The sequence below is a fragment of the Pseudophryne corroboree genome, chromosome 5 (genome assembly GCF_028390025.1).
Source record: "Pseudophryne corroboree isolate aPseCor3 chromosome 5, aPseCor3.hap2, whole genome shotgun sequence".
NCBI classification, from domain to species: Eukaryota; Metazoa; Chordata; class Amphibia; order Anura; family Myobatrachidae; genus Pseudophryne; species Pseudophryne corroboree.
Window position 1 is genome coordinate 303,623,982 of NC_086448.1, and position 20,747 is coordinate 303,644,728.

The 20,747-nt window shown below is 44.3% G+C and overlaps 1 protein-coding gene across 7 annotated transcripts in view; it reads left to right on the top strand.

Moving 5' to 3' along the window:
- Positions 1-20,747, top strand: part of TPK1 (thiamin pyrophosphokinase 1) — a 1,127,731-nt gene that overhangs the window by 429,170 nt on the left and 677,814 nt on the right. For all 7 annotated transcript variants that reach the window (XM_063922440.1, XM_063922443.1, XM_063922447.1 and 4 more), the window contains one exon: positions 8,080-8,149. In XM_063922440.1, coding sequence (XP_063778510.1) covers positions 8,080-8,149 — 70 coding nt within the window. The remainder of the gene's footprint in view (positions 1-8,079; positions 8,150-20,747) is intronic.

Genomic DNA, 20,747 nt, shown 5'->3' on the forward strand with positions numbered 1-20,747 from the left:
AACACAAGGAAGTAGGAAAGCAAGGTATACGTTTCCTTTTGCTTCTTTGTGACAAGTTTCCATAAAAGGCTGTGATTTCTTTATGTACTCGTTCATTTAAAAAAAAATACTTTTTTTTTTAATTAATAATAATACATTGTAGCTGTAATGAGTTTATTACTATTGAACACTAATATACCTCTTGTCAGTCTCGCTTTCACATCATAATGCCGGGTCACAATCGGGAATTGGAACGGGTCCTTCCCGGGTGTGACCCGGCATTGGACCCTTTCAGACTGGTTTCCTAATCTGGCAATATGCCAGGTAATCCCTACAGACTGGGGGAAAAAAAATTCTGTAATTCCAGTAAAATGGCAAAGCAATACATGAGGCAGGATTACCTTTGTCCAAATATTCATTAAATAACAATTTTACTTGGTAGATTAAACAACAGCCTTTGCAAACCTTATTTCTCTTACGTCCTAGAGCATGCTGGGGTCCACATTAGTACCATGGGGTATAGACGGGTCCACTAGGAGCCACTGGCACTTTATGAGTTTGAGAGTGTGGGCTGGCTCCTCCCTCTATGCCCCTCCTACCAGACTCGGTTTAGAAAATGTGCCCGGAGGAGCCGGTCACAGCTAGGGGAGCTCCTAGAGCTTCTTTAGTTTCATTATTTTTCTAAGATTAAAGTTAGGCACAGGGAGGCTGCTGGCAACAGCCCTCCTGCTTCGTGGGACTTAGGGGGGGGGGGGGTAGTGTCCACCCTGATGTGTTTTGAGCCACTATCTCCACTGACAGGATATTAGCTCCTGAGGGTGATGGTCGTTAGCCGCCCCAGGCGACCGCTCAATCCCGCAGCATGCCACCACCCCCTAACAGAGCCAGAAGAATTCCGGTGGCGAGTGAGTCACTGGCCCACTCAACAAGCGGGGAGCCGGTGTGAAGATGGTGGCAACAGAGTGGGAGTGCAGTATTAACTGCGCTCCGGAGGCTCAGCGGTACATAGTGCGGCGCTGTGAGGGGCGCCGTGAGCCAGCGCCGATGCCCTACACTGGTCAGCAAGTCTGTCAGGGACCTCGGTTACACTGCCAGCAGAAATCCTCAGGCCAGTATAAAGAATTGAAGAGCGGGAAGCAGCGCCATGTTCGGGGGCGGAGCTTCTCCTCAGAGCGGACTCAGCAGCGTTCAGCGCCATTTTCCTTCCTGCAGATCCTCTACAGTGACGCTGACAGGGAGAGCTGTCCCTCCAAGTAACTCCAGCTATCCTGTGCGGTACCAGGGGGTTGTAGGAGGGTGGGGAGGCTGTGTATATAATGTGTAGTCTATTAAGGTACACAGTAAGCGCTAGATAGTTGTATTATATCTACCTCAGTAAGCGCTGTGTGTGGGTTGGCTCCAATCTCTGTGTCTCTCTGTGGCATACTTGGGGGAAAACTGTGTCTGACATTTCCCTGTGTATGTGTGTGGTTGTTTGTTGTCTCATATAGCCATGTCTAGGGACTCTGTGTCATATGCTGCAGAGGATGTTTACTGTCAGGAGGGATCCATTCCATGTACACAGGATTGTAATGTTTTGTCTCAGATCCCACTTAATGAGCCCGAGTGGTTGTCATCTATTAAGTGGATGATCTCTCAGATCTCTACTAGGGTAGCTCATACTGAGACTGAAACTCAGGTGTTAAAGAATTCTATGGCAGTTTGGTCAGGTTCTGTTCCTATTCCTGCAAAATCCCCTAGTATGTTCCCACAGAAACGTGCACTTGCCCACATTATGCAAGACGACATGGGTACCGACTCTGATACAGTAGACGGTGATGAGGACATGCTGAGGGGGGCGGCATCCCTTGCAAAGGGGGTGGAGCTCATGATTGAGGCCATTAGAGATGTGTTAAACATTAATGACACACCACCTGAGCAGGTTGAGGAGGCTTACATCACTGACAATAAGAAAGCCTTGCTGACCTTCCCTGCGTCAAAAGAATTAAACGCTATATTTGAAAATTCCTGGGAAAACCCAGAGAAAAAATTCCATATCCCAAAAAGGGTTCTGGTTGCTTTTCTCTTCCTTGAGGAGGATAGGTTAAAATGGGAAAAGCCACCCATAGTTGACGCATCTGTCTCCAGACTGTCAAAAAAGGTGGTTTTACCTGTTCCTGGATCTACCGCGTTAAAAGAACCGGCTGATCGTAAGATTGACACTACGCTCAAATCCATATACACTGCTTCAGGAGTGGTGTTGAGGCCCACTATTGCCTGTGCATGGATTTCTAAAGCCATAGAAAAGTGGTCAGGAACATTACTAGAGGATTTAGATACAATGGATAGTGACATTGAATTGTTTCTACGTAACATACAGGATTCTGCGGGGTTCATGGTGGAATCCATGAAGGACCTGGGGACGCTGACTGCACGGATATCTTCCATGTCGGTCTCAGCTCGCAGGGGACTCTGGCTATGCCAATGGTCTGCAGATGCGGAATCCAGTAGAAGTGTGGAGAATCTACCCTACACAGGTCAGGCTCTTTTTGGGGAAGCGTTGGATGCGTCGATTTCCACGGCAATCGCGGGAAAGTCACCATCCTTCCCTCTGCTACACCTTCTACGAAGAAACCATTTTCTTTAACTGTGTCGCAGTCCTTTCGGACCGCTAAGGCAAAAAAGTCCAAGCCTCCTACCACTTTCTTTAGAGGTGGTCTTGCAAAATCCAAAAAGCCTGCACCTGCAGGCTCCCAGGACCAGAAACCTGCTTCTGGTTCCTCAAAATCCTCAGCATGACGATGGACCGCACAGCCTGGAGAACGGACTGGTAGGTGCGAGACTCAGACGTTTCAGACACGTCTGGGTGTCGTCCGGCCTGGATCCCTGGGTACAGGATATTGTGTCCCAGTGGTACAGACTGGAGTTTCAAAAACTCCCGCCTCACCGATTCTTCAAATCAGGCTTGCCAGCTTTGCTGACAGATAGTGCTATCCTACGGGAGGCCATCCTAAAATTGGAAAAGTCACATGTCATTGTCCCAGTTCCACCTCATATGCAAAACAAGGGTTATTATTCAAACCTTTTTGTGGTACTGAAACCGGATGGTCCGGTCGGACCAATTTTAAACTTGAAATTGTTCAACCCTTACCTGAGGGTGTTCAAATTCAAAATGGAATCTCTCAGAGCAGTGATTTCAGGTCTAGAGGAGGGAGAATGCCTGGTATCCCTGGATATCAAGACTGCATACCTCCACATTCCGATTTGGCTGACGCACCAGGCACTGCCATTCGGCCTCTCCACAGCACCGAGTGTGTTCACCAAGATGATGGTTCTCCTCCACAGACAGGGGGTGAACATAATCCCATATCTGGACGATCTGCTGATAAAGGCATTGTCCCGGGAGAAGTTGTTGCAGTCCATTGTTCTCATGACTCATCGGCTCAGGGAACACGGTTGGATCCTGAACCTTTCAAAGTCACATTTGGAGCCGACAAGGAGATTGTCTTTTCTGGGGATGAACCTCAACACGAAAGTGCAGGGGCTCTTTCTGTCGGTGGAGAAAGCGTTGGTGAGTCAAACAATGGTGCGGGATGTCCTGAAGCCAGCCCGGGTATCGGTTCATCAGTGTATTCACCTTTTGGGGAAGATGGTAGCCTCCTACGAAGCTCTATAGTATGGAAGGTTTCATGCTCGGTCCTTCCAACTGGATCTCCTAGACAAATAGTCGGGTTCTCACCTACACATGCACCAGAGGATACGTCTGTCGCCGAAAGCGAGGATTTCACTCCTCTGTTGGCTGCAAATGCCTCACCTTCTGGAGGACCGCAGGTTTGGGATTCAGGACTGGGTCCTTCTTACCACGGATGCAAGTCTCCGGGGCTGAGGCACAGTCACTCAGGGGGAAATCTTCCAAGGAAGGTGGTCAAGCCTGGAATCCAGTCTTCAAATAAACATTCTGGAACTAAGAGCCGTCTACAACGGTCTTCTCCAAGCGGCTTATCTTCTGCGAGATCGAGCCATTCAGGTGCAGTCGGACAATGTAACAACGGTAGCCTACAAAATCTGACAGGGCAGAAACGAAGAGCAGAGCTGCAATGTCAGAGGTAACAAGAATCATCCTCTGGGCAGAAAAGCACGCGGTGGCGCTGTCTGCAATCTTCATTCCAGGAGTAGACAACTGGGAAGCGGGCTTCTTCAGCAGACACAATCTGCATCCAGGAGAGTGGGGACTCCATCCGGAGGTGTTCACGGAGGTAACAGATCTTTGGGGTGTATGTCAAATAGACATGATGGCCTCGGAGGTATTGTTCCAGGTCGAGGGACCCGCAAGCCATGGCGGTGGACGCCCTAGTGGGTGTTCCAGTCGGTGTACGTGTTTCCTCCACTTCCACTTATTCCAAGAGTTCTAAAACTCATAAGCAGGACAAGAGTTCAGGCAATCCTCATTTCTCCAGACTGGCCAAGAAGGGCTTGGTACGCGGAACTTCTGGACCTACTGCTGGAAGAGCCGAGGCTTCTTCCTCTTCAGGAGGACCTGCTGCAGCAGGGGCCATTTGCTTATCAAGACTTACCGCGGCTACGTTTGACGGCATAGAGGTTGAACGCCAGATATTAGCTCGGAAGGGCATTCCGAGCAGGGTTATTCCTACCCTGATACAGGCTAGGAAAGGAGTAACGTCTAAACATTACCATTGTATTTGGAAAAAATATGTATCTTGGTGTGAGTCCAAGAAGTTTCCTACGGTGGAGTTTCAACTGGGACGGTTTCTCCTCTTCCTGCAAGCAGGTGTGGATATGGGCCTGAGGTTGGGATCCGTAAAAGTCCAGATTTCGGCCCTATCCATTTTCTTCCAGAAGCAATTGGCTTCCCTCCATGAGGTTCAGACTTTCTTGAAAGGGGTTCTGCACATCGAGCCTCCCTTTGTGCCGCCTACAGCGCCCTTGAATCTTAACATGGTGTAACAGTTTCTCCAATCAGATTGGTTCGAACATCTACCGGAGGTTGAGGTTAAGTTTCTCACGTGGAAGGCTGTCACTTTGTTGGCCTTAGCTTCTGCTAGACGTGTGTCGGAGTTTTAGGCTTTGTCTTGTAAGAGCCCCTACTTGTTCTTCCATGAAGACAGAGCTGAGCTCCGGACACGTCAGCAGTTCCTTCCGAAGGTTGTGTCGGCATTTCATATCAACCAACCTATTGTGGTGCCAGTTGCTACTGACTCCTTAATTTAATCAAAGTCCTTGGATGTTGTAAGGGCTCTGAAAATCTATGTGAAGAGGACTGCTCATCACAGAAAATCGGACTCTATGTTTGTCCTATATGATCCCAAGAAACTTGGATGTCCTGCTTCTAAGCAGACGATCTCTCGCTGGATTAGGTTCACTATCCAGCATGTGTATTCTACGGCAGGCTTGCCGTGTCCTACGTCTGTTAAGGCCCACTCTACTCGTAAGGTGGGTTCTTCCTGGGCAGCTACCTGGGGTGTCTCGGCTTTACAGCTTTGCCGAGCGGCTACTTGGTCTGGGTCGAACACGTTTGCAAAGTTCTACAAGTTCAATACTTTGGCCTCTGAGGACCTGAAGTTTGGTCAATCAGTTCTGCAGGAGCCTCCGCACTCTCCCTCCCGTTTTGGGAGCTTTGGTACATCCCCATGGTACTAATGTGGACCCCAGCATTCTCTAGGACGTAAGAGAAAATAGGATTTTAATTACCTACCGGTAAATCCTTTTCTCGTAGTCCGTAGAGGATGCTGGGCGCCCGCCCAGTGCTTCGTGATCCTGCAGTGGTTACTTAGTTCATTACTGCTTAGTTCTTGGTTAAGTACTGTTTTGTTACTTGGTAAGTAATATTGTTCAGCCGTTGCTGATTTTTCAAGCTGGTTAGCTTGGTTTGCCTTGTAAGTGTGAGCTGTTATGAATCTCGCCACTATCTGTGTAATATCCTTCTCTCAAAGTTGTCCGTCTCCTCGGGCACAGTTTCTAGACTGAGTCTGGTAGGAGGGGCATAGAGGGAGGAGCCAGCCCACACTCTCAAACTCTTAAAGTGCCAGTGGCTACTAGTGGACCCGTCTATACCCCATGGTACTAATGTGGACCCCAGCATCCTCTACGGGCTATGAGAAAAGGATTTACCGGTAGGTAATTTAAATCCTATTTTTGTTATGTAATAGAAGAATCCGTTCACATAGTATTTACAGCTTAATTTTCATAGAACAGTTTAAAAGCGGTAATTCTCTAATACAAAAACACATCCACACAAATATATTTTTATATGGGATGTAGTTTTGTGACCGGTCACACATACCCAACCCATTTATATATCTATGGATATTTTTCTGACTGTCCAGTACTGTACCATTTGAATTTGTCTCTCAAATGTTTCCCACTATGCTCTATGAAATAATAAATATTTAATGATAAATAGCATAAGCAAATGAAAACATAGCACCACATCATACTTACCTACTTTCTGGAACTCTACTGCTGCAGAGGAAGCTAAAGGGCACATGTAATGGGTGTGATGATGTGATTGGGTCATCAAGGCCCCTCCCTCCATGTTCCCTTGCGCAAATCAGACCATTATTTGTTCTTCACAAATAACAAAAACATTTACCTTAAGTTTGGAATGTAAAAATTATAAAAATACCCTGCATCCATTCATGTCTTTCTATTCCTATATATTTACCATATGTTAACGTATCTTTCAAAGGAACAACTTGCTTCTATATTGTGAAAAGTAGTTACTCCAATGTCGTAACTAGGAATTTCCTTCTGAGAGCTAGACATATGGTAGACTGCATGATATTGCTGAATCGTTAAATGTGCCATCCTTTATTACATCTGTGATGACATGGATCTAACACTTTTGTATGGTATTTAATAATACAAACTGATTGCATGTAATCCATTAGTAATAACAATGAAATCCATCCTACTTTAGACTCTTATTATTTAGAAATCATAAACGTTTAAATTTCTGTTCTAGTTAAAAAGAATTAAAAAATAATAATATTTAAAGTAAAGAAGAAAAAAAATAACCCTAAAGTATAAAGCATCTGTATGCCTGTTTCTGTCTATTTGTGGCACAGATGATTAGATGGGAAGTGTGACCGATACTTATGGTAGCCTAACCTGGCTCAGTGTACTCCTATGATGGTGTGTGGTAAAATGAGAGATGTTATGGTAGCGATGTGCCACAGTTTTAAGCTTTCTCACACTGTTCCGACAGCCATCAAAAATATATGATGTCCCTTTTGTCTCCCTAAATCTCGATCATAAGTGCACATACAGTATTTTTATCCCTATACAGGGGAGAGCTACAAGAAGACATTATAATATATCTATGGGGATTGCTTTTAATATGTAAAAGTAACATGGGAAAAAGTATATATTTTTTGTTTTTTCCAGCTAAGGGATGTCAATTAAAATAGAAATAATGTAATTAGATATCAAAAGAAAACTTGATCTTCTGAAAAGTAGCCTTCAAAAGGTAATCCCACCTGTGTGTCATATTTACTATATTTATGTAGCATATATAGTTGATACAATTCTTTTTATCCTTGCCCATTCATATTTCCATGACTAGTATGCTAATGCTGGCTACTTTGAGATATATTTGTATGGATCATAAAGTGCAGTACAGTACTCGGTGAACTCTCCTGTGTCATTTCATATGATTTACAGTTGATATTTCAGCTATTATTGTATAGCAAAATGGCATTTTGTGCTTAAACATCCAATATTTTGACTCCTTCCTAATAGAGACAGCTTTGTCCCACAGGGTGAGAACATTAGGAGGTAACTCCTGTTACCCTGTATAGTATTCATTACCTCTGGTGCCGCGTACTTACACCACTGCCAATTAATTGATGTTAGAAAATCACTAAGCACACCCCAATGGATGTGGTCATGCCCCCTGTCCCAAATCACTGATCTTAAATGTTGGGAGGTATGACACAGTCGTTGTAAAACATGTTACTTTACATATTGTCTGTCCAGTTCTTAAAAATGTGTAACAGACAGATACACTCTGTGGTCAGTGCATGTAGACCATGCAGTGTATCTTATGTTTATGATGTTTATCGATTTATAGATCAGTTATTTGATATCATTGTTGTCTTTTAGCTAAATTAAAAGCCTGTGCCGATGGAGGAGCAAACCGTTTACATCATATCACAGCTGGACACGAAGATGAGTAAGTTTTAATTTGTTTTACTATGACATGTCACATGCTGTCCTTTGAAATGGATTCACAGCTCTATTTAATTAGCAAAAGTGTTTTGCCAGCACTCCGGCAATTGTTATTGACTAAGTACATGCTAACATCATGTTGGGGTGTAGTACGCTATGCCGGCGCTCGGGCTCCCGGCGACCAGCATACCGGCGCCGGGAGCCTGACCGCCGGCATACCGACAGCGTGGCGAGCGCAAAGGAGCCCCTTGCGGGCATGGTGGCGCGCTACGTGCGCCACACAATTTTATTCTCCCTCCAGGGAGAATAGCTGTCGGTATGCCGGGGGAGAATAGCTGTCGGTATGCTGGGTGTCGGGATTGCGGCGCCGGTATACTGTGCGCTGGGATCCCGACATTCGGCATACTGAAGACCACCCATCATGTTGACATCATCAATTCATACTCAGACAAATATATGGTAACCTCTGATAGATAGTATTGTCACATCTTAAGGGGAGATTTAATGATGCGGCTGACTGAAAGCACTGAGCTGTTCAGGTAAGGCTCCCTACCCCACATGTTATGCCCCAGAGTGTGCACTTACAGTAACACGGATTTGTCCTGGCAGGCTTAGGAGCTGCGATGAAGCACACACATTAAATGCACCCTCTGGCACTTAACACTGAATCTATGGATTAATGCACGTTACCCATGGGTTTACCATTCTGAGAAATTGACTAATAATAGCTTCTGGCGTTAAACCCAGTACTTTATCTGTGTGGTAAACATTGCGGTAATTGAGTCTGACTCGTGTCTTATGTGCTTTATACAGAATTGACAGACTTGAAAAGAAATAATGACACATAACATGACAAACATAAATTAAAGAAACCTCAGACCTGTCACATTATAATTACCGGTAGTATTAAAACTTCTGCTATGAATCATGGAGGAAGGGGGGGACGGGATGAGGGGGTTGAGTGGTAATGTCATTTGCACTATCATGGTAGTGCCTTCCACAGTGCAATGCCGCAATTATCATGGAAGTTAGTGGAATCCAGCGTGGGCCTGTATTTCTGGGACAACTATCTGAAATTCTGGAGTATCTCGGACATTCTGAGTCAGCAGTTATGTGTAGGACTATTACAGTTGAATGCCACATACATACAGACATATTCAATTAGCTGCGACCAGACCGATTCAGTTAGCAGTGATTACCTTGCACGTAAATCCACAATGGAGGACTGAACCTCGCAGCTCACAAAGCCACAAGAAAACTGCAGAATCGTGAGCTCACTTACAGTGAAAACATTTTTTCCACAGTCTGCACATCCCAGGTAATCCCTGATATTGGGTGTGGGGAAAAGGCTGTTTAATTGAATAGCCTTTCCCCATGCAGCAGGGATTCTAACTGGCCTCTTGGTAGGTCCTGACTCCTTCATAGGTCCTGAGGCGGCCGGCTTGTGCAACCCGATTGGTCACGCAGCCGGCCGATGGTGTCTGAGATGATCCGATACTGCATCTGAAGACGCAGTTCGGATCAGTAATGCATGCAGGAGGTGTATTAGAGCTATCACTATTATATCTATCATATTAGAGCTATAACTGCTGCTTCTACAGTATGTAAGCAGCAGCGAGACCTAATCCATCCACATCTTAATCAGGCACTCATATGGTTGATGGTTCAATTTGGGGCTTTTGTCCTAGATGTTTTTAACTTTATAGATAATATTGTGTTGCTGTTACATGTTGGTAGTATTTAACAGTTTTTATACAGTAAATGTTATACATCTGTTATAAAAAAAACAAAAAAATATTTTTTATTCATTATCATGTAACATTACTGTAAATGTATCCTCAATCTAATGTTAGACAGATGCTTTTTACAACACTTTAATGACTGGAGATCATGTATGTTCTATGTTGGGGTTTGCTGGGAATAATGTTTTGTAAATGTGACTAAGCAAATTTTGTTTTGCATTGTTTTTTCTTTTTTTGTTCAGTTGTAGCATTAAAACATAACAGATGGCGCGTAATTATATCAGAGAGTTGTGCAACTCTAGTTAGTTTTGCATTGCTATACTATAGCATACAGATGTGTCTTCTGACATCTTTGCTTCCTGTGCTACAAGTTGCATTACACATAACGCATGAGTGCATTGGGACTCAGTAGCACCGAGCATCTTTTTTTGTGGTTTTCCCCAAAAAATGCTTCTTAGTCGCAAAGTAATGCAATAGGACGCATGATCCTGCTGATTAAAATGATATGCACCATGCCTATATTCTGTGTGTGACTGCAACTGTATTTGCACACAAAATGCTATGCTACAGGTTTCCTGGAAAATACTGTAACGTGGCATTTCAGATGCAGATACAGCCACAATTACACATATAATATACGTATGCTGCATATCATTTTAATCAGCAGGATCTGCTTGTATGTCCTATTGCATTGCTTTCTGACTAAGACACATTTTTGCGGGAAAACGCAAAAAAGACGCTACGCTACCGACTCCTGCCACAGCATGGCACAACTTGAAGGGCTCTTTAGCGTGTTGTATTAGTTACAGATGTGGACACATCTGTAATTAATACAGCATTGCTGTTTTGCATGTAGTACTACTTGTGACCACTTGAGGAACTATTTCCACATTGTATAAGTGATCACTATATAATAAAAGGCTAACGCCTTTATAAAACTTGGGGACCTTGGCTGGCCTCCCAGAATGCTTCACTCCCATTTATTAGTTACATTTCTAAAGGGCCCTATACACTAGAGCGATAATGCCCGATTCCAGCCGATTTCGTGCATTCCGCCCGATATATTGGATTAAATCGGGCATTTTTGAGGTGTTTCCGATCCGATCCGATCCGCGTTCCCGTGAGCATCGGATCAGATCCTCCAGATTGAATGTGCTGCACATTTAATCTGGTCCGACCCCACAGGCATGGCTGGGATCGGCCAGGATCGTCCAAGAAACATTGTATGCAAAAGGACAGCATACGATGTATCTTGGGCGATCCTGCCCCCAGGAGGCTGCCAGGATGATCGCCTGCGACATGCGGTCGCATAAGTGTATGGGGCCCTTAAGTCTGTTTTGTTTGAGAATTTCTTGCTAGAGGTTCTCCCATTACCTGCTCTTTCCTCTTACTCCTCTACAGTTTACTGTTTACTTTATTAAGGTTATAATTTTTTTATATTTTTTTATATTTTGATTATTTTATAATTGTAAACCCAAATCTGATAATTCAGCTCATGCAAGTGTACAGCATCTATCTGTCTTTCTATCTACAGTATCTGTCTGTAACCGTTGCTCACCTGTAGATATACTAGCAACCTGGTCACACCTACTCAAATTGGTGCCTCCACCCAAACCATTTCATTGTAGTCACCAATAGGGTAACCTTGGGAAAACCCTTGTTTTACAATATTAGTTATACTCAATGTCATGATCCAGGCTATTTCCATTAGGAATAGGCCTGCTAATAAGTTGTGTGATATCAATGTAGGTGATATCAGGATATCTGAGTGGTGTATCAAGGGATGTGATGCCAATGCATCTGGGTTATATTGAAATGGGCATGATTGATACATTAATCAGAATAATACAAATTTCAATGTACTATTGTATAATTCCAGTCAAATGTCTTTGCATGCTACAAGGTAGAGACTTTATTGATCTGCTTGTATAGAGCTGTTTACTGTACAGAGATGTCAGATACCCTTTGATCCAGGGAACCGGAGACACTTTGGCCAGCAAGGTGTGACTGGCCTTCCTGGTATCCACACAGGCCCCACACTACAGCTGTAAAGGCAACCCATAAAAGATAAGAAGAACCAAAGCTATGGCCAGAAAGGTGTTAAGCCCTTCCTGACCTGTGTCTCTCAGAACTGGCCGTTTGTTTACACAAGAACCATGGCCAGAGCTCCAAAGGCTATTAGAAGATAAGGCCATTCGCCCCTGATAGAGTGACTGAGAAGCTCAGTATAAGCTGAGACTCAAAGGGTTAAAAGGAATGCAGCCTGGCGTTTAAATAGGAGAAACACAGGCTGTTCAGTGTTCATTCTGTATGAGACTATCAAAGGGTACAGTTGATTCATAAGTCGCAACGGGAAGCCTCATCCCATAACTGTTGAATCCAAAGAGACTGGATTGGTTTGTTTTGTTTATTTTCCTAGTTTTTATTTTATTTTATTTGAAATTGTATTTACGTGTGTAACTATTTAACTATTATATTCTTGTAATTAATTTTTAAGATATCCTTTTCTTGGTCGGTGGATGCACTGAAAACCCTACTTAATTGCTGATTAGATGGAGTCTGCTCTGTATGGTTTGTAGAGTTGGTGGTAGAACTCGTAAGGTAAACAGGAAAAAATCTATTTAAAATCTGTGAAATTTCTTTTGGCGCCAAAAGCATACACAGCACCCGTACTCTTTGCATACTCTATCACAGTGTTGCCATAACATTCAGATTGCTAGATTCATTTAAACTTCTGTGAAACCGGAGATATTTGTTGCTATAAAGTTAAAACTAAAATAAATGTTAAGGAAGTAAGTGTAAGACACACACGCAGCCTGGCCTAGTTGTAAAGGTTTATACAGAAGAAACTGTGTGTTGTGTTAAGTGAGCGATTATAGTTAATATTGCTGACATTGATAGAATTGTGTGATTTGTGCTATTGCGGACGTACGGTTTTGTACACGTGTCTCGGACAAAGTACAAGACTGCGTATGCAGCGTAAGAGACACGCACAATCGCGTGTTTACGCAAATTGCGTAAGAAGTACACTCGCTAAGTACAAATTACACAATAGTTTGTTTAGTTTAAAGGTGGGACAGTAGCCACGCTACAATAGCACCAAACTACCCGGTTTCTAAAGAAATTTAGTATAAAAACAAAATTTAGTATAAATAATTTTTTAAATTGCCTCTGGGGGTAAAGCTGCCAACTTGAATGAATCCTAATTTTCTGTACAGAAAAGAAAAATAAAGTGTATTTCAGTGAGCGAATGCAGGACTGAGTGGATACTGAACCCAATAACTAGGTGGTCTAGGTGGTCGAAGCTAGGTGGTCTAGGTGGACACACTGGGTTAGTAGAGGCCCGGTGGCATAAGGTTCGCAACCCTGCGTTATTAACTAGGTGGTCTTGGTGGACTGAGTTGTATCCCATACAACGCTAGGTGGTCTGCTAGGTGGTCTACATCAATCGTAGGGCATATAGATAGCTAGTATCTATAGGCTGTGCTATTGCATCACATGTCCGTTTGTTCTGCACAGAGCAACGTGATATTATTGTGTCATATGCACTGTGGAAGAGCATACACAGACGTGATTGTATAGACAAAGGGGTTTTTCTTTGATAACTTCGGGAAATCTCCCTGGTGGGCTTCACTGGAAAGGGTGAAGGATAGTTATCTAATTTCTCTGTTTTTTACCCTACAAACAATTCCAGTTGAAAGATACCGAAAAGGAAATTTTCACTGCCTCTCTCAGCAAAATATTCCAAACAGAACTTCCACCAAAATAAATTACGGTGTTGTAAGGTCTGATAGGAGCCCTAAGTTGGGTACATTGCCTTCACTATCAACAGTGTATGGTAGTACTGGCCAGCGTGGGCGCAAGCTAGTGGAAGGCGCTCAGGTATACTTCCACCGTCTACTTATATTGAGTATTTTGGTGTTTGTGGGAATTTTTTAAAGATATTGGAAGAGACCCACAAATATGGGAGCCAGTTGCTCAAGTAAGAGACGTTTAGACAGGGTTCAGGCAGATTTGTGGCCAAAAGGCTCAGCAAGGTTTATCATGTGTGAAAAATATTGTTCACACACAGAAGTTTTATGCAATTAGTGGGTATGTATGACTAACAATGATAGGGTACCATTCCCTAGAGTGGGCAGCTTTGAACCAGAGGTATTACAGAACTTTGAGAAGGTTGAGGATTTGTCTGATAAAATCCAAGAAACGAAGGATTAAACATACAGATTGTTTAAATTTGTGGCAACAGGAGGGGGATATGCAAAAGGAATTAGCTCGCGCAGCAGGTTCCAAACCTAGCGGGAAAACAATGGCGACGGCACCACCACCACCATATATTGCTGGGGAGAAAATGGCTACAGGCAATGATACATTGGTACAGGATAAAAGTGTAATTGATAAATGTACTAACGCTAACCCTTGCCAGTTGTACCCTGTTTAAAATTTTCCCCATTACTGCGAACAAGAGGATGAGTCCAGCACGATATCGGCACTCTCTCTAGCAGCCACCATACAAGACACTCAGGTGGGCACGGCCCAACCAACAAGAGCAGTAGTCAGGCCCCCTAGCGGAGGGATAAGTGAGGTCGTGTCCACAGGTAAGTACGGTACCGTAATGAACAGAAAAAAACTCAACAGTAGCGCTCAGTGTGGTTTCATAAAAAGTAACTAAAAAGATGATACTTATAGTCCATATAAATAATAGAAGTCTGGTCTCAGGACAGTTCCTCCTGTAGTGATCCAGGGACAATCTTCTACTTCAAACGACGTGTCAACAGTATATGTGGACAGAAGAAATATATATCATGGTGTAGTACTTCATAAAAAATGCTAAGAATGCACAAAGCTGCCCAGATAGACTCTCAAATAAGATGGATGGCGTACCCCACTCACAATAATGGGGATCGTTCTCCACACATAAGGGTATCTTTAAATCCACCAAATGGTCACAAGTGGGATATAGGGTGCAATGCGTACCATTACTCACTCAGAATCAAATGCGAATCCTCCCGTAATGGTTTCTTTGTGTCGAGCTCCAGAAATGGCACCAGGAGTAGAATTAAATAAAATCACTTTAATAACATGCAAATACAGATAGTGAACCTTTATGTATGCACTCATACAGGTGGTTCCTGCACGACTTGGTTATTGAGGTTGGATTTGTGGTTATACCATCTTGCTGGGTGGTGCTGTTTTCGGCCAGCAGCAACCATCAGCATTTTTTTCACTATCCGCCCTGTACCATGTATGTGTAAAGGTTCACTATCTGTATTTGCATGTTATTAAAGTGATTTTATTTAATTCTACTCCTGGTGCCATTTCTGGAGCTCGACACAAAGAAACCATTACGGGAGGATTCGCATTTGATTCTGAGTGAGTAATGGTACGCATTGCACCCTATATCCCACTTGTGACCATTTGGTGGATTTAAAGATACCCTTATGTGTGGAGAACGATCCCCATTATTGTGAGTGGGGTACGCCATCCATCTTATTTGAGAGTCTATCTGGGCAGCTTTGTGCATTCTTAGCATTTTTTATGAAGTACTACACCATGATATATATTTCTTCTGTCCACATATACTGTTGACACGTCGTTTGAAGTAGAAGATTGTCCCTGGATCACTACAGGAGGAACTGTCCTGAGACCAGACTTCTATTATTTATATGGACTATAAGTATCATCTTTTTAGTTACTTTTTATGAAACCACACTGAGCGCTACTGTTGAGTTTTTTTCTGTTCATTGTTGTCTATACGAGGGTTAGGTGGCTCTCATTTACTCGATTAGCTGCATAAGTGTGTTTGCGCCTTGGGTGTTGATTTATTTTATTTTCTAGAGAAGTACGGTACCGTACATTATGCAGAAACCATAGCACCCCACATTGTAGAATCAAACCAGAATGATGTAATTGAATTAAATCCTGTCAGGGTGATTGCAGTCCCCAATGGGAAGACTGACGCTCAGGGAGTAACTCCCGTCAGGAACATTGCCATGCATTGTCCCTGGTCCCGGACAGAATTGGGGTCAATTATGTCAGAATTTCCCGATCCCAGAAAGGATCTAGTCGCATGCCAGAGGTTCATTAAAGAGTTAGGTAATGCCACCGAACCCACAAACAAAGATTGGCGAACAGTGCTACGGGTATGTTTACCCTCCAATATTGACCCTGCGAAGTTCATAACTGATTGCAACTTAGACGCAGAAGTACCTCTCACTGATGAGTACACTCAGGAGAAGGTACGACAAATCAATCTGCAATTAGGAATATATTTCCCTACTGTTGTCAAATGGAATAAAATCTTTTCCATAAGACAAAAGGAAGGTGAAACGGCATCCAAATATTTTCATCGAGCACTGCAGGAAATGGCTAGATACACTGGGATCGAGGACATTAGAGACAATGTACATCACAGGGAGGTAGCTGTTTCAGTATTAATGGACGGGTTGAAGGAGGCACTCAAAACAAGGGTACAGACCTCTCTACCAAACTGGAGAGGTATCTCAGTGGCTGCATTGAGAGAGTCCGCTGTCGAGCATGATAGGAACATCATTAAACACAGGGAGTCACAGGGGAAAAAACTGATGACGGTAAGTATACAGGCCCTTACGGCAAAACCCCATCAGCCGAAAACCCGGACCCCTGTTGTTTGGGACAGACCTAGAACATGTTTCATTTGTAGCAAGGAAGGGCATTTTGCCAAAGACTGTAAGAGTAGTAGAGCGCATAGCCAAGATAGACCCCTAGACAGATAATACGAACCACACTACTACTCACATAATTGGTATCAGGGATCACATAGGAGAAGTTACGAGCCACATGCAGGGGAAACAAGGAGGTACCCACCAAGGAAAGATGGGCAGACCTCCGGAAATTCTCAGCTACCTCCCCCACATATTGTAGCTGCCAATGCGCTGCGGGAGGGTCTCACCACACCATAGGGGTTGGGCCACACCTGTAGTCTGCAGCCAGTGAAGTTGATTGCTAGCCTTGGTAGTGAACCTGAGGTCACGGTTGATGTAGCTGGTGTACCATTACCTTTTCTTGTAGATACAGGGGCGGCCAGGTCAGTGTTAAATTCGACTGTAGGTATAAAAACCACGGGTAAAACAATTGCGGCAATGGGAGTAACAGGAACAGTGCAACACTACCCTTTGAGTAGATCTGCAGAGATTACGATAGGGCCCTTGCAAACCAAGCATTCTTTTTTGCTGGCTGCAGCGGCTCCGACTAATCTGCTCGGCAGAGATTTATTGTGTAAAATGCGGTGTGTCATATATTGTACTCCTGAGGGTGTCTTCTTGGATATACCCGAGAATCACGTTCAAGAAGTGCAAGATATATTAGACACCCCTCAAAGGCTAATGTCGCACTCTGCTGTTATAGACAAATGTCCATCAAAGGTAGAGGAAATGATCTCACAAATACCGGGTTCCCTTTGGACCAAAGATGGACAAGACACTGGATTGATGGCGAATGTAGCTCCAGTAGTAGTGCAAGTAAAAGATGGTAGGATAGCTCCAAAAATCCCTCAGTATCCCCTGAAGCCAGAGGAGTGTACCCCATCATAGAGCGGTTGCTACAACAGGGCACCCTAGTCAGGACGTACAGCACTGCCAATAGTCCCATCTTCCCTGTGAAAAAGAGTGGGGGGGAGGGGTTACAGGCTAGTGCCGGATCTAAGGGGGATAAACAAGATAGTTGAGAGCCAATTCCCCGTAGTGCCCAATCCAGCTGTCATCCTCATGCAAATTCCCCCTACTGCGAAATTTTTCACTGTTATTGACCTCTGTTCTGCTTTCTTTTCTGTCCCTCTGCCCCCTGACAGCCAATACCTCTTTGCATTTACATACATGGGAGTACAGTACACCTGGACTCGTCTCCTCCAAGGTTTCATTGACAGCCCAAGTATTTTCTCCCAGGCTTTACATGACTGTTTACAGTCCTTTCAACCTGAGAATGGATCAGTATTAATACAGTATGTCGATGACTTATTGCTGTGTTCTGATTCACTCGAATCGTCCTTGAAAGACACGAAACAGCTTCTGTTTCATCTTCGCATACAGGACACAAGGTTTTAAAGGATAAGTTGCAGCTGTGCCAGATCAGGGTAAAATATTTGGGACATTGCTTGACGCAAGGGTTTAGACACCCCACCGCTGATAGAATACAGGCGATTCGCGACATGACTCTGCCACAAACCCAGCAACAGATCCGCACTTTCCTTGGAATGTGTGGGTACTGCCGAAACTGGATCCCAGGGTTCTCCATACTGGCTTTACCTTTGCAAGAGATGGTCTCTTCGAACAAACCAGATCAGATCTCGCACACAGGTGAGTCCGAACTGGCATTTGAGAGACTCAAACAGTGCCTTATCACAGGCACCTGCATTAGGTGTGCCAGATTATGGGAAACCCTTTGAATTGTACGGTACGGAAAGTGCTGGGTGTGCGGCAGGTGTCCTAACCCAGAGACATGGTGATGCCAGCCGGCCGGTAGCTTACTACAGTGCACAGTTGGACACCGTAGCGCGGTCTCTCCCCACATGCTTGCAAAGTTTTGCAGCGATAGCTTTGCTAGTAAGTAAAAGCGAAGACGTAGTGTTAGGACACAACCTGACCATCCATACACCTCGTGCTGTATCAGCCTTACTGAACTCTGCCCAAACCAGACATGTCTCATCCGCGAGGTTTACAAGGTGGGAATTAGCACTAATGGCCCCTGTAAACATCACCATAAAGAGATGCAGCGCACTAAATCCTGCAACTTATCTGCCAAGTGTGCCTGGACAGGCACAAAGGGTGGAGGATGAGAATGATGGTGAAGGAGGATTTAGTGCAGAGACTGATACGCATGATTGTATGGAATACCTGAATCAGACTTTCACTGCGAGACCTGACATTTGGTGACAACCCATTGAAAGGCGTAGATTTTACCTTTTACACTGACGGTAGTTGCCACAGACAGACGGACTCGGGAGACCTGTGTACTGGATACGCAGTTGTAGACGACAGAGGTATCATAGAAGCTGAACCCCTGGGCCCACCGCACTCAGCAGAAGTTGCTGAGCTGGTCGCCCTAACCAGAGCGTGTGAATTGGCCAAGGGTTAGTCAGTTAATATGTACACAGATTCTAGGTATGCCTTTGGAGTGGTACATGATTTCGGGGCCCTATGGCGCCTCAGAAATTTCATGACAGCAGCTGGCACACCTGTAGTGCATGCGTCCCACATAAAAAGGCTTCTAACAGCGATACATGAACCATACATAGTGGCTGTTATCAAGTGCAAAGCACACACTTACAACCAAGACCCAATCTCACTTGGTAACAACCGGGCAGACGAAGCTGCTAAATCAGCAGCCAGCACCCCCATACAAACGAACATCACATCACTGATGACATTCAACACAATCAACACACAAAAATTAATTGAAGTGCATAATTTGTGTTCTCCACAGGAAAAGGCGGTCTGGAGGTCAAAGGGGTATGGCCAGGAGTCCTCAGGACTCTGGACAGGTGGACACGGTAAGCCAGTGGCCCCCAGAGCATATCTTCCAAGCTTAGCAGAGGCGGCACGCGGTCTGACTCATCTGGGTAAAGAGGGTATGTGTAAGCTGGTGAGAGCCTACTGGTGTGCGCCAGGATTCTCTTCTCATGCAGGTAAGAGAGCAATGACATGTCTTACTTGCTTGAGGAAGAATATTGGAAAGTCAATACCAACAGAGCCATCCCATATCCATCTGACAGACGGACCTTTTCAGGTAATACAAATTGATTTCATACAGTTACCACCCTGTAGGAATTTAAAATATGTGTTAGTCTGTATTGACGTATTTTCAAATTGGGTAGAAGCGTTCCCTGCTGCCACAAATACTGCTACGTTCACTGCAAATAAAATTGTGCAGGAATTTGTGTGTAGATATGGTATCCCTAGAATAATTAAAGCGATAGGGGTACCCGTTTTACAGGTGAAGTCTTTCAGGTTATGTGCAAACTGATGGGAATTAATAGCAAGCTGCATACTCCGTACCGACCACAGGCGAGTTCGAAGGTGGAGAGAGTGAACAGTACTATTAAGAACAAGCTGAGCAAACTGATGGCTGAGACTGGCATTGTTGTGGCCAGAAGCTTTGCCACTAGTATTGTACAGCATCAGAACCACTCCCAGGTCCCCCCTTAACCTGTCACCCTTTGAGATTCTTTTTGGCCGACAACCCCATGTAATGATAGACCCCCAGGATGATTTGAAATGCAATAACGAAGTGACTGTGAAATATTTGGTTAGGATGAGCCAACGGCTGATAAATCAAAATAGAAATCTAAAGCTGGTGATTCCTGACCTACCGAACAGTAATTGTCATGACATTGAACCTGGGGATTATGTAATGATTCGAAATTTTCTACGCTCAAGTTGCCTCATTGACAGGGTGGGAAGGACCGTACCAAGTCTTGCTAACCAGCACGACAGCATTAAATGTTGCCAAAAGAGAGACTTGGGTCCACTCGTCCCACTGTAAGAAGGTCGCTGACCCGGAGAGAACCCGTGACAAAGAGCAGAGTGTAGAGAACATCGTATCACTGGAGTGTCTGTTCCGGGAAGGTTGAGAGGCAGGACTGTTGAGACGGCACCTGAGCGTGGAGAACAACAAAACCAGAGGCGTTTGTCGCACCAGTTTTTATTTTTCTCTCCATCTCCTACTACCATCCTTCTCTTCTTCTCTTTCTCCCCCCCTTCTTGTTTCCCTTCTCTTCCCTTAACAAGATGGACTTACCCCAGGAGACTGCGTTTCGGGTTTTCCTGTTAATTCTGTTGTTGACCAGGACAGTCTGTTTCGGTGAGGGTCCCAGAGAGGTCGAGCAAG